Raw genomic sequence first — 14,028 nt, forward strand, 5'->3', positions numbered from 1 at the left:
TTATTACATCCGCCCACATCTTAACTAAGTCTGAGATTTGACACTACCATCATATCACGTTTTCTACATTATCAAATAACAGTTAACAGGGACTGATCAAACAAAAGGAAAAATGAAAATTTTGGTCCATTTTATCAAAGGACAAAACTAAATGGCCAGGGTTAAAGATACGGCCAAATCTAGGGACCCTGGCTTTAAGCTTGGCCAAACATCACGTCTGTTTATCAAATCAGTGGTCAATTTCATATTAGAATTCTTGAATCTTAAAGAAAGGTTCTTGAGACGATTTCGAAGCACTGATGACGCACTTTGTAACACACCTTTTACTTAACAAGTTGCTAAATGGTGAGGTCACAATGGTGAATTAAAAATTGTTACATGAAGTGGATCTAATTAATCTAATTCTTGGTCTTTACCTCTTTCGACTTATTTCTGGCTATATTTCTCAATCGTCCAGTTGAGTTCTTGATATCGTTTAGAAGAATTGATGACCAATTATATGACACATATTTCAAATGAGAAACCGTTAATTGATGGACTTAAAATAGCTAGCTAAAGATGACTACTTAAATGAGTTTAATAATTTTATTTCAAGTCAATTTACACTATCAAATGTGCAAGTTTAAAGGCAAGGCTAGTACTGTCAAAATCCTCAGTAAAAAAAATAATTGCAAACCGATGGTACAATAAACATGGCAAACATATTCAAGGCTGCCACAATTCAATTATAAACTATATATTAAAAATCATATATATTTCAGAGGTAGCATGTACATGTAGATACAAAATATTAGAACCTCATTGATCAATGTCACTCTCTGTGTATGTGTGTACACCTCAAATAATATCCCTCACACCAAGCTCGCATGAAAAAATATTGCAAAAAAAAAAGGGCCGCCAAAAATACCGGCTAAGATGGAATTTGAATGAGCTACAATTTAACAAGTTCTTCCTGCATTCTTTGCCATCAATTGTCATTTGTGTTAAACTAGTGCAGGTCGTAAGATACACCGGAGGATTTCTGTGAAGCTTCATCTGGGAGTCACCTGAGTAATACTGAGGGGAAAGGAGCTCATCTGTTGGCTTGTCGAACTTTCAGATGATTTATTCTTTAAAGTTGTATCAGTTACCTGACCTGAACTTTGAAAGAATCCAGGAGGTGTAAGTTCCTTTTCATTAAGCCGTACATTTCTAGAGAGCATTTCCATAACCTGACTCATCACTGGCCTTCTGCTTGCATTTGCTTGGGTGCAGAAGAGAGCCACTTTCATGTACCTGAGAACTTCTTCCTTGGGAAACTCCTCGAGTTCTGGGTCTACTAACTCCAATAGCCTTTCTTCTTCATAAAGCTCATACGCCTGTGAAGCAAACAATAAACAAGCATCACCAGAGGGAATTCCAACGAAAGTGTAAGATCTAATGAGTGCTAAGCTTAAATAGTTCACTCAATATATTAAAGCCCTGTTTGGTGTAGCTTAAAAAGTTGATAAAAATATAAGTCAGAGTCAACAACTAATTTTAATCATTATTTTCATGGAACTCACAACTTTTCAACCACACATTTGATCGACTTTTATCAAAATCTATTAAAAATTGATTTTTTAGCTACACCAAACAGGAGCTAAATAAGTTTTACAATAATTTTCATTGATTAGAATGAGGAAATAAGTTTGACAGTATCGAATCAAAAGAGTAAACTTCAAATTAAGTAACTTTTTTTTTAAAGTAAGAATAAAGTAACTTATCCAATAAAAGGTGATAATTTACTTATTTTCTTAGTGCAAACTTTGCTATATGTATGAACACAATCATGCTATTTTATTTTATTAATGTAGAGAAAAAAGAAGGCATTCATAATTGTTTTTGGGAGGAAGACTGATCTTATCACAGAAGCTAGCATGAGTAGATTAAAACAGTGATATGAAAAGCTATCCAGGAAGTAAAATATATCACGCACCCATTCTACGAGTAACTTTTGCATTCCTCCAAAATAAGTATTTCCACTACCCCTGCCGCTTACAATTTCAAGTGTTAGAACACCAAAGCTATATACGTCAGCCTTCATTGTTAACTGACCACCTAACGCATACTCAGGTGCCAGGTAACCACTGTTGAGAACAAATGAAGGTAGAACTCAGAAGAATTCAGAACTTCCATTAACTTTGGCAAAAATTTCAAATGCCAAGAAAAATCCATATCATATAAGTGCTTAATTCAAAAAATTGTATTGAGATCTTTATATACGTAAATAGATACAGTGGCTTCTGAAACGACTTAGACTTCATATAAAGATGTAAATTATTTATATTTTTTTTGCCAATGTGAGTGATATCAGTAGAGAAAAAAGGTGACATACGTGGTTCCTGCTACTTTTGTGCTGATGTGGGTAATATCATCAGGAAAAAGTTTAGCCAATCCAAAGTCTCCAATTTTGGGTTCAAAGTTTCTGTCAAGAAGTATATTGCTAGCTTTGACGTCTCGATGAACAATGTGCGGCACAATTTCTTCATGAAGATAGGCAAGACCTCTGGCCGTACCCATGCAGATAGCAGATCTTTTTTTCCAGTCTAAATTTATAGTCCTCCTTGAACCTGCAAACACAAGTGTTGTTCTCATCACCCCTTTGTTCAATATGATTTCGATGAATCATTTTCAGACACCCTAGGACACTGTCAAATTACCTAATAATGCACGATCTAGGCTGTTATTTTCTAAATATTCATATATCAAAATTCGGTTACTTTCATGAAGACAGCATCCAAGTAATTCAACAAGGTTTGGATGTTTAACATTGGATATAGTCTCAATTTCAGTTAAAAACTCGCGCTCTCCCTGCTTTGACTCAGCAGAAAGTGTCTTCACAGCAACTCTTGTCTGATTTTTGAGAATTCCCTATGAAATTGCAGCAGAGTTAAGAAAGCAAAAATAGTACTGCAGGAAAGGTAGATAACAAACTTATTCCAACGAGTGTCCCAATACCAAATTTATAACAAAACCTTGCATAACTGTGACATAACCATTCAAGAGGATGAAATTATTACGAATAAGCTGCTTCTAGTAGTAGTATTGCTGAAGCTACCTACAGCCTGGATAATTTAGTGTAATTTTTCAGCTAAGTTGTCGCCCTTGTCAACTAAAAATGCGTGGATTCTGCCAAGATAATCATCCTGGAAGCTGCTTTCTGACTAAACCAGTATATAATTGTGTGTGCAATGTGTCATAAGTCTGGTTTGAGTGGAAGGTTAAATTTTGGATAATTTGAAGCCCAGGACTTGGCTGACGCTCGTAAAGATTAGTTGCACCAATATTTAAGCAGCTAAGCACTCGTCCACAAAGACTGGAAGTGAAAGAGTTACAGCCTTTGCATATGATAATTATCAGGAATGGAGGGATAACACGTGAAAATAAAGTAGTGAAAAAGGAAGCACATCATAGTTGATTAATCATCTTCCAGTATAAGCTCATGAAGTTTTTCCAACTATTTCTAAAAGATATTCAAGAGATGACACCAAGGGTATGACAGGTAAAATAGCTGATACAATAGGAAAAGAAACTTCGTAACAATGAGTAATGCCTTGTAAACTGTCCCGAAACCTCCTCGCCCTATTTTGTTCCTTTGATGAAAGTTCTCCGTAGCTATTCTTAATTCATTGTATGAGAAATTTTTTGTTAGTGCCATTGAGTTCCCTGAAAAATGAAAAGATAAAAATAAAAATAATAAAATCAGGAGATAAAATCTTGAACAACTAAAAAGAGATATATGCAACCTTTGAGATGAAAGTAAAGAAATCATAATGTTCAACTATAGATTAACCAGTCCAAACATTGGTAACATTCCTAAGTAGGTAACGGAGGTCTAGTTACTTTACTCTGTGAGGTTTACTTGGATGTACACTCAGAAACTCAAAGATAAACAAGGTCGGGTTAGATTACATGCTTGGATGGACATATCTCGTACACATTACACTCCTCTAACTTAAAAAAGGATATTCAAATGATATAATAAGATGACAGAGAAAGTGAAAGAGGCTACTTCATTATAGGGTTGATTTATTGGTATTGATTCGACAAACTGAGAAATAAAATTGATGACATATGCCTCGTTATGTTGGTATATTTAATTTGCAAAATAAAAGAGGTTAAAAGTCAATTGTCAACGATGGCGTTATCCACTATCTAATGTACTCCAGTTATCAAAACAGAAGGAGACAGAATAAACTTGCAGCAATCCATACTCAACGTGTTCAAGATGTCTCTCTAAAACAAGTTCGCTCCTTCTAGTGGTGCTGTAAGCAAATGTTTCCTTGTGATGCAATAGAGTTTTTTTTCCTTACGAAATGTTTACTCTGGTGCTAATAATCTAGTATACTCGGACTTGGGTACGAGTACGTATTTAAGTGTCGAATTTTTTATTTTCTAAAGTATATGATACGGTGACATGGCTAAAAAGAGTTCAAATTTCGAACACAGGTACGTAAGTACTCTTTCAAACTTCAATTTTTTTACTAATCCAATATGTCATTTTAAAATTACCAAAATCAATTATTGACAAAGCAGGAAACGAGTATTAACTAAGGGGCTAAGACGAATAAAATAGAAAATAAGGGATTTGATTGCAATTTGAACTTAGTGGAGAACTAAGTAGCACCATATGGAACCCCCATTTTCATTTTATACAAACAAAATCCTAAGCCACGATACGGAGAGGGAAAGAAGGAAAAAAATGAAGAAAATGGAAAGAAAAAAGGAAAGAAGAAGAAAAAGAAGGGAAAACCTAGTGTCGCTACCTTTCTCCGCCCTATCAGCAGCGAGCTAGGTGTATAGAGAGCGGAAACTGGAAAAAAGAAGGAAAAGGAAGAAAACGAAAGAAGAAGACGCAAAAATGATGAAGTGTCTGATTGAAAGTTGGAGGATCTGACACATATCTAAATCCATACCAATGTCTTGTCGTGTCCGACACAGGAACTCCGACTATTTCAAAGAGTTCGAGTACCAGAGTAATGATGACTACATTGTTTTTCTTGGAACCTATATTAAAGGTAGCATTTGCTGCTGCAATACAAACCAATTTAAAATAAGATAGCATGCTTTGTACGACACAAGTTCTAGTATCCTCATACGAGAGTCCATACATTTGATCAATTGCTCTTTTTGCTTTGAGCAGATAGAGTAATGTTACCACAGTGATGCTGTCCATGGATGAAATTATTTCATGGATTGGATTGCACTTGATTATCTACAGTTCCATTATGTGCTTGGGCGAAAAAGTAAAGGTGTAAAGAACTCAATCTTGACACTCCTATTCCATACTTCTATATATATATATATAGAGGTATCTGGCGAAAGCAAACTGAGATCTTGTGGGAAGTGCCGTACTTTCTCATTCTAAAATCATGATATTTTGTATAACTCTTAATCTTAACCCAACCGTCCTTGAGTGCAAGAAAGAGCTTTCGGCAGCAAGTCTACAAGCCACCGAAGTGAGGTTTTGGTCTGCTTTCCCTTGATGCAGTTCACGCAGAACATTGGTAATTGGCACAAAACGTCCCTACTTTTTAATGTTATTGTACAAAAAGTTCCTACCTTTCATTTTTTGACCTTTTCACCTCTACCTTCCACCTTCCATTGCGCAACATGTCATTTTGATTGATTTTTGACGATTTTACCCTTCTATTTATATAAAACAAAAACAAAAGAAAAGAAAAGACAATGAACAAACTGATTTTTAAGAATATATTTTTAACTCATTTGTAATTTTTTGAAAATTTGGGACTTTGGTTGCAATTAGTTCATTGTTTTTTCCTTTCTTTTCTTTTGTTTTATTTAAATAGAAGGGTAAAATCGTAAAAAATGGATGAAAATAACCTTTTGTACAATGAAAGGTGGAAGGTAGAGGTGAAAATGCAAAAAAATAAAAGGTGGGGACGTTTTCCATAATAACATTCAAAGGTAAGGACGTTTTGTGCCAATTACCCCTTTCGAGAAGGTTGCATTTGAATGAAACTGTTTGAAAAGGCTAGTGACTACTCGGAATGAAATTAACTCTTTGGAAATAACTCGCCACATGGCCAATCTAAAAAAAAAAGTACTTTTCCAAAAAGGATACAACTTGAGTCATTCTGAAAAGATATAGTTTTCCGGAAAGGATAAACCACTTGGGATTGGGCCAATTGTGGGTTTAGAAATGTTAAATTGGTTAGTTTGACCCCCGGCCTTGGCTTGGGCCGGAAGTTGGTTAAGAAATGGTTAAATGTGTTAGCTACCACCTAGTAATTAAATTTTTTTTTTTTTGTAAAATATTAATGTATTTTTCATATTCAAGCCTGAGACCAATCTCCAGTTAGGTTGGGGCATCACTGTGTTTGCTCAACCAACCACAATGGAGGTCTTTCCCCTTCCCAAAAAATTGGGCTTTCATTGTGGAACAAACCCATTTCTAAATTGGAAGTATAAACTCTAAAGTTTTTCCTTTGTTCTCCTCCTTGTTAGAGTGTAAGTTGAAGACAATTTCCTCGTTCAATTATCATCTTTCCAACAGGTAATAAAATTTAGATAACTGATTAGATGAACCAATGTCATATGCTTTTTATGTTAAAAAATATAATCATGTTAATGGTTTATAAAGTAAAACATCATATCCTTCTCTAATGTAAGATTAAGTGCTTAGGTAATGCGTAGTATCCAGTGTTCGCTTTAGCAACAATATAAAAAGTTTATGATCAAAGAATTCTTTCAGATAATCTTAATGATACCAGAAACTCACATCAATCATATAATTTGCTAAACTGTTATGTTATTGCGTTCTCTACAACATAACGAGAAAATTAATTTGTTTTTCCAGGTTTTACATGGAATGGAACTTAGAAGAGGAAATATGATATTATCACAAATATAAATGAAGCAGATAATTTGTCTAATTCTATTAGAACATCTAGTGTGAGTTAGAAAGCCCAAACAAAAACAAGAAACAAAGTGCTTATCCAGCATGATTACAAACTATAGCACAAAAAGATATTTAAAGCACTTATTTCGACATGACATTTAGCTCAGCACTATAACAGCATATAAACAACTTGAATTATACATTCCAGATAAAACTGGGAAGCACCTAAAAAATCATTAAAAGGATGTAAACCTGATCGATGAGAGTTCTTCAGATTATATGAACCAAATTTGCAATGAAAGTGTAATTTACTATGCAAAACTGTGATGAAACACTTACCTTCTTGGCCCTGTGTGGACTGAATAGCACGATTATCATACTTCTTCTGGCCAGAGAATGCACCAAAGCAGCTACAACTCATGGCCTTGTGCAGTGTATGACAATAATCTTATGTATTCAACACTACCACCCCTCAATCTGGGCAAGAAACTGGTTTAGACATTTCAATTAGCCATCATCTGCTTTACCCGTTCAAATTTCTTCACCAATCAGATTTCATATCCCTCCAAGCCTTTCAAACAGCAATCACGATAAGGGAAAAAAAAAAAATAATAAGAATCTTCATGCCTTACCTTGATAAATAAAAATACAGCATTTTTCATTCTCAGTTTGCCCTGGATGAATTATATATTTAAGTATATGTTTCTTGGACAATGCTAGATGTACATCCACTTTTTTACCGAATGTTTTACCTACGCACACAATAGGAGGGCTGGTCCCACACACCGGAATTTTTAAATGCACGCGAGGTTCATGTGCATGTGAGAGTAGATAATCAATTAAGAAACCGAAATTCGGTACATATATATTTATCCATGTTTCTTAAAAGCTTTTTTTTTTTTCCTTCTCTTTTTTTGGAGAACTATTTATTGTAAGATCGCGTGTCCATATATATTTCTGGTGGACCATTAGTCAAGCAAAAGAAAGGTCTTCCAGTAAGAAACAAAATAAACTATTCCAATTTTTGGAAATTTCAGAAATTAAAGACAATCTAGAGAATTATACTCGCAAATTGCTAAGTTAATTGTAGATTGAACAAATACAGTGTTCATGAGGGCATACAAACTAAATTTAAGTTCTGAAGAAATCAAACTAAGGTGTAAAGAATCCACTTGCCCTAAATTGAACTGAATTATTTCAACCAAACTGAAGCACTTCGAGTTCCTGAAACATGCCAGTTTAAAACTATTCAAAAAACACTGAAATAAAGTCAGGTCGTCACACAGAAAATTACTCACAGTACTTAATCTACACAAACTGACACGAATTCAACAAGCTAAATAAACCAAGATCCAGTAATTAAACAACTCAATTGACATCACAATCAATACTTATTATACTTACGAATTCACATGTAACGAATCAAGTTGCGTGATGGACAAAGTATTCTGAATGCTGAAATCGTGGAAATATATAGTAGTTCACCGAATGGTGTTGAAAAACGCTGAATATTTCGTGGGTTTGGTGGTGGTGGAATAGTAGATGTGCAGACTAAGAAAGAGTCAGAAGTCGTGGCTCGGCCATGATCTGTGTTCTCATACACACGCATATATATATGTCAAAAGCTCATGGCAGGGTAATTAGAATTGGTATTCTTTCTTTTCACATTAAACCCTCATTTAGATTTTAATTAATGTAATTTTAATCTAAATTAAAGTTGAAATGGGTTGATTTTTGGCGACCCGACACCCCAAAAGCACATAGAGATATGGGCACGAGTCTAAACATATTTCATAGATCCTATAATTTTTTAATCATATATTTTATCAATTTTTATTAAAAATTACTAAAATTCTAATTTTTTCCCAACCAAACCGAGACTAATTAGCTTTTTTCTTCTCATTTTTTTTATAATTATATATTTTAGTGCTATCTAATATCAATGATTTCAGAACATCAATTTACATGTCATATATCGGAGTAAATATATCTCTTTATACTTAATTAAATTTATAATTTAATGATACAAGTACTGTCATTTAGACCAGTGTTAAACACGAGTTGAATGGTATTACACGTGTGACCGTGTCGTGTCTCAATTTCAAAGGCTTGAGGAAAAAAAATTACCAAGATAATTTTTCACCTCTTTACTTTATATAAAAGAACACAGCAGAATCTAACACAATAATTTATCTTTACAAGTCATGCAATCAACAAGTAATTATTACTGTTTAATTAAAAAATGAAGACCTGCAACAGACGTTGGAAAAGTCAATGGACCGTACTTCATATCTCTGATTATTAAACTTTAAGGTAAGTCCGTGCTTGGTGTAAAAAATCATTCACAAATTTTTTATCGACTTCCATTTGACAATTTTTCATTCATTATTAACCCCAAAAAAAAGAAAAAAAGAAAAGAAAAGGAAAAAGCACCATACAACTATAACGTGCGTGTAAACTAATTCACCTATAAAAGGAGAATTGTTCTATAGGTAAAGGGTGTTTTATAGTCAATTAAGAACATTTTCAAATTCTTAGTTTAGCTAAAATAACTGATAAAAATTTTAGTTAAAGTAAATAATTAATTTTAACAACATATTTTATGCGATTCACTACTTTTTAATCACATATTTATCAGCTTTTATCAAAATCTATCCAAAATATAATTTTTTAAAAAATTTCAAACAGAAGTTTATTTTAGAGAATAAAATTTATACGTTTTCAACCATTTTAATAGTTTTGCTCTCCATTTAACCTTTTTCAAGAAATGTTTATTATTTTTTTAGTTTTGGTTCGTACGGTTATTTGCAAAATGACATTTCTTTCCACAGATAGAATATATCACCATTTTTCTTTGTGAACTCCTTCTTGAAATATCGTTTCCTTAAGGGAAAAGGTTTAGAAAATTTTTTGTTGTGGAATTTGAATTTTCTCAGGTGGTACCTCTTTTCTTGGGCAATCACAACTTCTGTTGTTATGTCGGCACTTGATTTTCAAATATGATTGATCACAAGCTTGTTCAAGCTCCTGGTCTGTTGTATTGATATCTTTTAAAAACTCTCTTTGATTACAATGTGTTTTTAAGGTTCTAATAACCCAGTTGTGAAGTTCTCAAAATGAAGTGGTTCCTAATGATTGTCCTTTTATTTCAATCATTATGAGTGTCTCATGGCCAAGGGGTTGCGGTATGGATTCAGGATAAGCTTGGCTTTATGTTGGTATTATCCATTCCACCAATGATACAATAGTGTCTATCAATATTGTGAAAATATTTATCCAAATCTTTAGGATTGTAGGAATAACATTTTAGTTCGAAGAATTGTTCTCTTGCAACATTTTTCTAATGATCTAATTTTCCATAGAATTCCCAATACAATGATTCTACAAAAGCATCAATTGTCTCGGCATACGAGTATTGGTTTTGACGATATTCACCAAAAGCATCATACCAATCTTTAAGGACACCATTAATCCTTGCCAAAATGGATTTTATAACATAGGCATGAGTCATATTTGGCCTTTACAATTCTGCTGAACACCCTGCTTTCATTTCGTGGAATCTTGCATTCCATAAAGTTGGAGAAATATTATCAAAAGTGAATTTAACTGCTAAAATGTTGCTTTGTGAATAATAATTATTCACAGAATAAGCATCAAAATTATCAACAATTTCTTCATCAATAGTTTTTCTTGATTCATCAACAACAGGATTTCCTTGTTAAGTTTGACTTTGTTGTGGTCCATGAGCTATGTATAAAGGAGGATGATCTTCTAGATAATCATCCCAGGACTCTTCAGGTTCATAACTGGTTTCATTTGAAATAGCTATGACATGAGATATGTGAGGGGAATGGTTTTAAGCTTTTTGTAAAAAGGTGATAATGGTTTTTCTATCATCATTCGTGGTCATTTTTCTAGATTTGATGGAGATAACGCTTGTGGGTTTTTTGAAGTTAGTTGTTTTATTTTTTATTTTTTTGTGTTAGGAAAATGAAGGGGTTTTAACTTTTTTTTCCATTCTTTAGGGATAAAGAGTGAAGCTATGATCCAAAAGCTCCAGTTGAATAAATTGGTCCAGAAGTTTGTGAGATAAGGATTTATGGAGTTGGATGGTATAGAGTGGAATGTGGGATCATAGAATTGTTTTCAAGAAAAATAAGTTGACTTTTGATACTTCTTATTTCTCTTTCTTAGTTTGCTATGGGTAAACGATTTTGTAACGGGATCACGATTTCAGCATGGACGGTCTTAATTTTTTTTGTTTATAGGCTTGGAGATGGGTTAACATTATTTGTGTTTGCTATTGTAGTGTCTTTTCAATTTTTTGCTGACTTTGATCAATTTTCCTCAACAGGGAATTTTGATGAACTACATTTTTCGACTGTTAGTTCAAAACTACTTCTGCTGCTGAAATCTATTCAATTGAAACATCTGGTTTTCTAGATGTGGGAATCATGATTTTTCATGTGTGAATAGACTTCTTTTTTTCAAAAGAGGTAAGTGGAGGAAAATCTTTTTGCTGTGGCAGATGAAACATAGCCACAGGCATAGCTATTTGTGGAGATGGAGGTGGGCTATTATCATAGTCCCATTTTTATGTAGCTGGTTACAATCATCATCACCATCCCAACCAACAGGAATAATGGGTTTATCATTTATTGGAGGTGGAGTATATTTGACATAATAGTCAAATTTTATAGAAGGTTCCCTTAACAAATTTTTCTCCAGATTTATTTTCATAGACATCATGCAACTTTTGTTAGCTACTCTTCTTCTTCTTTTTTCTATTTCTAATAGGACAGTTTTCAAATAAATCATCTTTATCATCCATATATTTCAAACATAAGCACACATCCCAATAAACATGTCCTGAATCATCATATCTACAATAAATAGGCCTGACACTAGTATCAAATCCATCGATAGGAATTTCCCCATTGGAGAAGGTAAATTATATTGAGAAACAAGGAGGCTTCTTAGTCGACGATTCCTTTTTGAACATGATTTCAACTTCACCGTTTGATCTTCATCTAAAATGATGGGTTGATTTAACGTTTGGGGATGTTGTTGATGGCTAGTCATCCATGTTTGTGGGATTAACTTAACGAGCTCAGATCTGAGAATTTATCTGAGGACATATGTATAGCTTAGCTGGTCTGTTTCCAGTTGGATAAGTAGGTAAGTGGTAAAATCAAGAGAATGATTCTGTTTTTCTGTAAGCCATCTGGTAATGAAGAGTTGCACCATATGTTACTGCAGTTGGTACTGTTCCAACAATTTGGACCTGAATTTCTAAAGCTAATAATAACAGTGGATCTGCTATTGGCATGTTAAAATTCGAAAACATAATAACTAGTACAACTCCTACATTAAGTGTAGTTTCAATAGTGCCGATACATGCATGTTGATAATCAGCAAATCATGTATCTAGAAGAGCAATTCTAGAAACTGTCGGGAGCCCATTTCTTACATGGAGAGAAGCGCGATTCTTATGGCTTCAAATGAATATGGGTTAAACTCTCAGATAACCGTACTTTCGAAAGATGGGATAGTAGACCCAAGGTGACAAACTGCTCTTGTTCAATGGCAAGTAAAAGATGTTGGTTAAATTTTGATGTTTGGACGTATTCTTTTATTTGGGATTTTGTTGGTAAAATAAGGCTTTGGGCAGTTTTGGTAAAGGAGTGAAGGGTTTATTATATGGAAGAAAGGATTTACAAGAGGTAAATTTGTGACGGGAACTTTTTTCAGAATGAGGAAGATAAGATATTTCGTAAAGAGAGTCAATTTTAGAAGCATTGGTTTTTCAGTAGACATGATTAAGAAGATGTTTTTTCCTAGTTTCTTTCAAACTGAATAATCTCAATCAGAGATAGTAAGATCAAGATAACAACATGGTTTTGATACCAATAGAGTAGGGGTATGGTAACCTTGAGTAATACTCGGTATTCTAGCCCTTAACAACCCACTCTAGGACAACAACACAGGGCCTGAGACTTTTGATATTACACGGATCACCATACCTCCATATCAGATCTTTTAATCAGTAGTGACATTTTTCTAATGTAGAGGATTCTCAAAGAGGCAACTACAGAGCATACTTTTGATATTACTCAAATCTTGTTCTTATTATTTATCTTGGTATTATCACAGTTGTCAAGACTATGGAAGAATGAGAAAAGGGTTTTAGAAATTTATGGAGATAAAATCAGGCCTTTATTTAATAATCAAATGGGAGATGATTAACAATGAAAGAAGAAAGCGCCTTATATAGAAGAGGAGATCCTTCATGCATATCACTCATCATAATGATACAATTGACACAAGGACAATAATTTTCAATAAGATAAATGACACACCTCTACCTTTAACAAAGTAGGGTAAAGTCTAACACACAAGTGCAATAATTTTATAACAAGACAAATGACTTATCACTACCTTTAATAAAATAGGGTAAAGTCTGATACACAAATACAATAATTTTACACGACTCCAAATTAAAAAGCACATTTTAAAAAGCCAGGAATCGGCTTTTTAGAGGACATTTATTACAAATGATAAACATCTTAGGCGAATTTTCCACGTGGGCTTAGTCATTAGGGTGTTCCAAGGTTTGTTGCTCGATCGGGTATGCCTGAGTCATCCGAATTAGATGGTAGTCTTTGTTGTCTCCACCAATGCCAGTTATTAGGATCAAATCTTTCTTCAAAAAGTTTTTCTTCCAATTTTTCTTGATTATCCAGATCTGTTGGAACAAAGTCATATGACTTAGTTTTATATTTATATGGGTGTTGAGACTTAGATGTGTCCAAATAACTTGAATTCTGATTGTTTGGATTGCTTGTTCCTGGTTTATCTATATCCATTTTATTGACTTTCATTTTTTGTCAAAAGCATCCCAGAGATTTTTGCGAAGTTGTTGTCCTTCTGATGTTGTTTTTGAATACTTTGATGTATCTCTGAGGCATCGATATGAGCTTCCTATGAAAAGTTGGTTCTAGTGTGTCATTTCATATTCCCACGAGTCAGTTGGACAGCGTCCAAACAGTTGTCCAAAAAGTTGACATTGTACTTCTCCGTGTTTTTGAATATCTTGTTGAATCTTGGCTGTATAATCTAGAGGCAAAATCTCTCATGGAGCCGTC

The 14,028-nt window shown here is 33.7% G+C and overlaps 1 protein-coding gene across 7 annotated transcripts; it reads right to left on the reverse strand.

Annotated features, from left to right (window-relative positions):
* Positions 1 to 712: 712 nt before the first annotated feature.
* On the reverse strand, positions 713 to 8,493 carry LOC111370622 (putative serine/threonine-protein kinase). 7 transcript variants are annotated; one of them, XM_022992426.1, is made up of 8 exons: positions 8,288 to 8,493; positions 8,060 to 8,107; positions 7,223 to 7,454; positions 3,575 to 3,687; positions 2,682 to 2,892; positions 2,357 to 2,591; positions 1,958 to 2,108; positions 713 to 1,358 (listed from the first exon to the last, which is right to left on the reverse strand). In XM_022992426.1, the coding sequence occupies exons 3-8, from the start codon at positions 7,302 to 7,304 to the stop codon at positions 1,032 to 1,034; spliced, it is 1,119 nt and encodes a 372-aa protein (XP_022848194.1). In that variant the 5' UTR covers positions 7,305 to 7,454; positions 8,060 to 8,107; positions 8,288 to 8,493; the 3' UTR covers positions 713 to 1,031. The 7 variants fall into 7 exon arrangements, with proteins under 7 accessions (XP_022848194.1, XP_022848193.1, XP_022848195.1 ...); XM_022992425.1 differs by having other exon boundaries at positions 8,006 to 8,107; XM_022992427.1 differs by lacking the exon at positions 8,060 to 8,107.
* Positions 8,494 to 14,028: the final 5,535 nt, after the last annotated feature.

The sequence above is a fragment of the Olea europaea genome, chromosome 21, assembly GCF_002742605.1.
Source record: "Olea europaea var. sylvestris chromosome 21, O_europaea_v1, whole genome shotgun sequence".
NCBI classification, from domain to species: Eukaryota; Viridiplantae; Streptophyta; class Magnoliopsida; order Lamiales; family Oleaceae; genus Olea; species Olea europaea.

Coding starts and splice junctions, on each gene's coding strand:
- LOC111370622 (XM_022992427.1), bottom strand. CDS start 7,304: ATGAGTTGTAGCTGCTTTGGTGCATTCTCTGGCCAGAAGAAGTATGAT. Junction 3,688..7,222: donor GTCCACACAGGGCCAAGAAG/GTAAGTGTTTCA, acceptor TTCATTTTTCAG/GGAACTCAATGGCACTAACA. Junction 1,359..1,957: donor AAAAGTTACTCGTAGAATGG/GTGCGTGATATA, acceptor TTTGCTTCACAG/GCGTATGAGCTTTATGAAGA.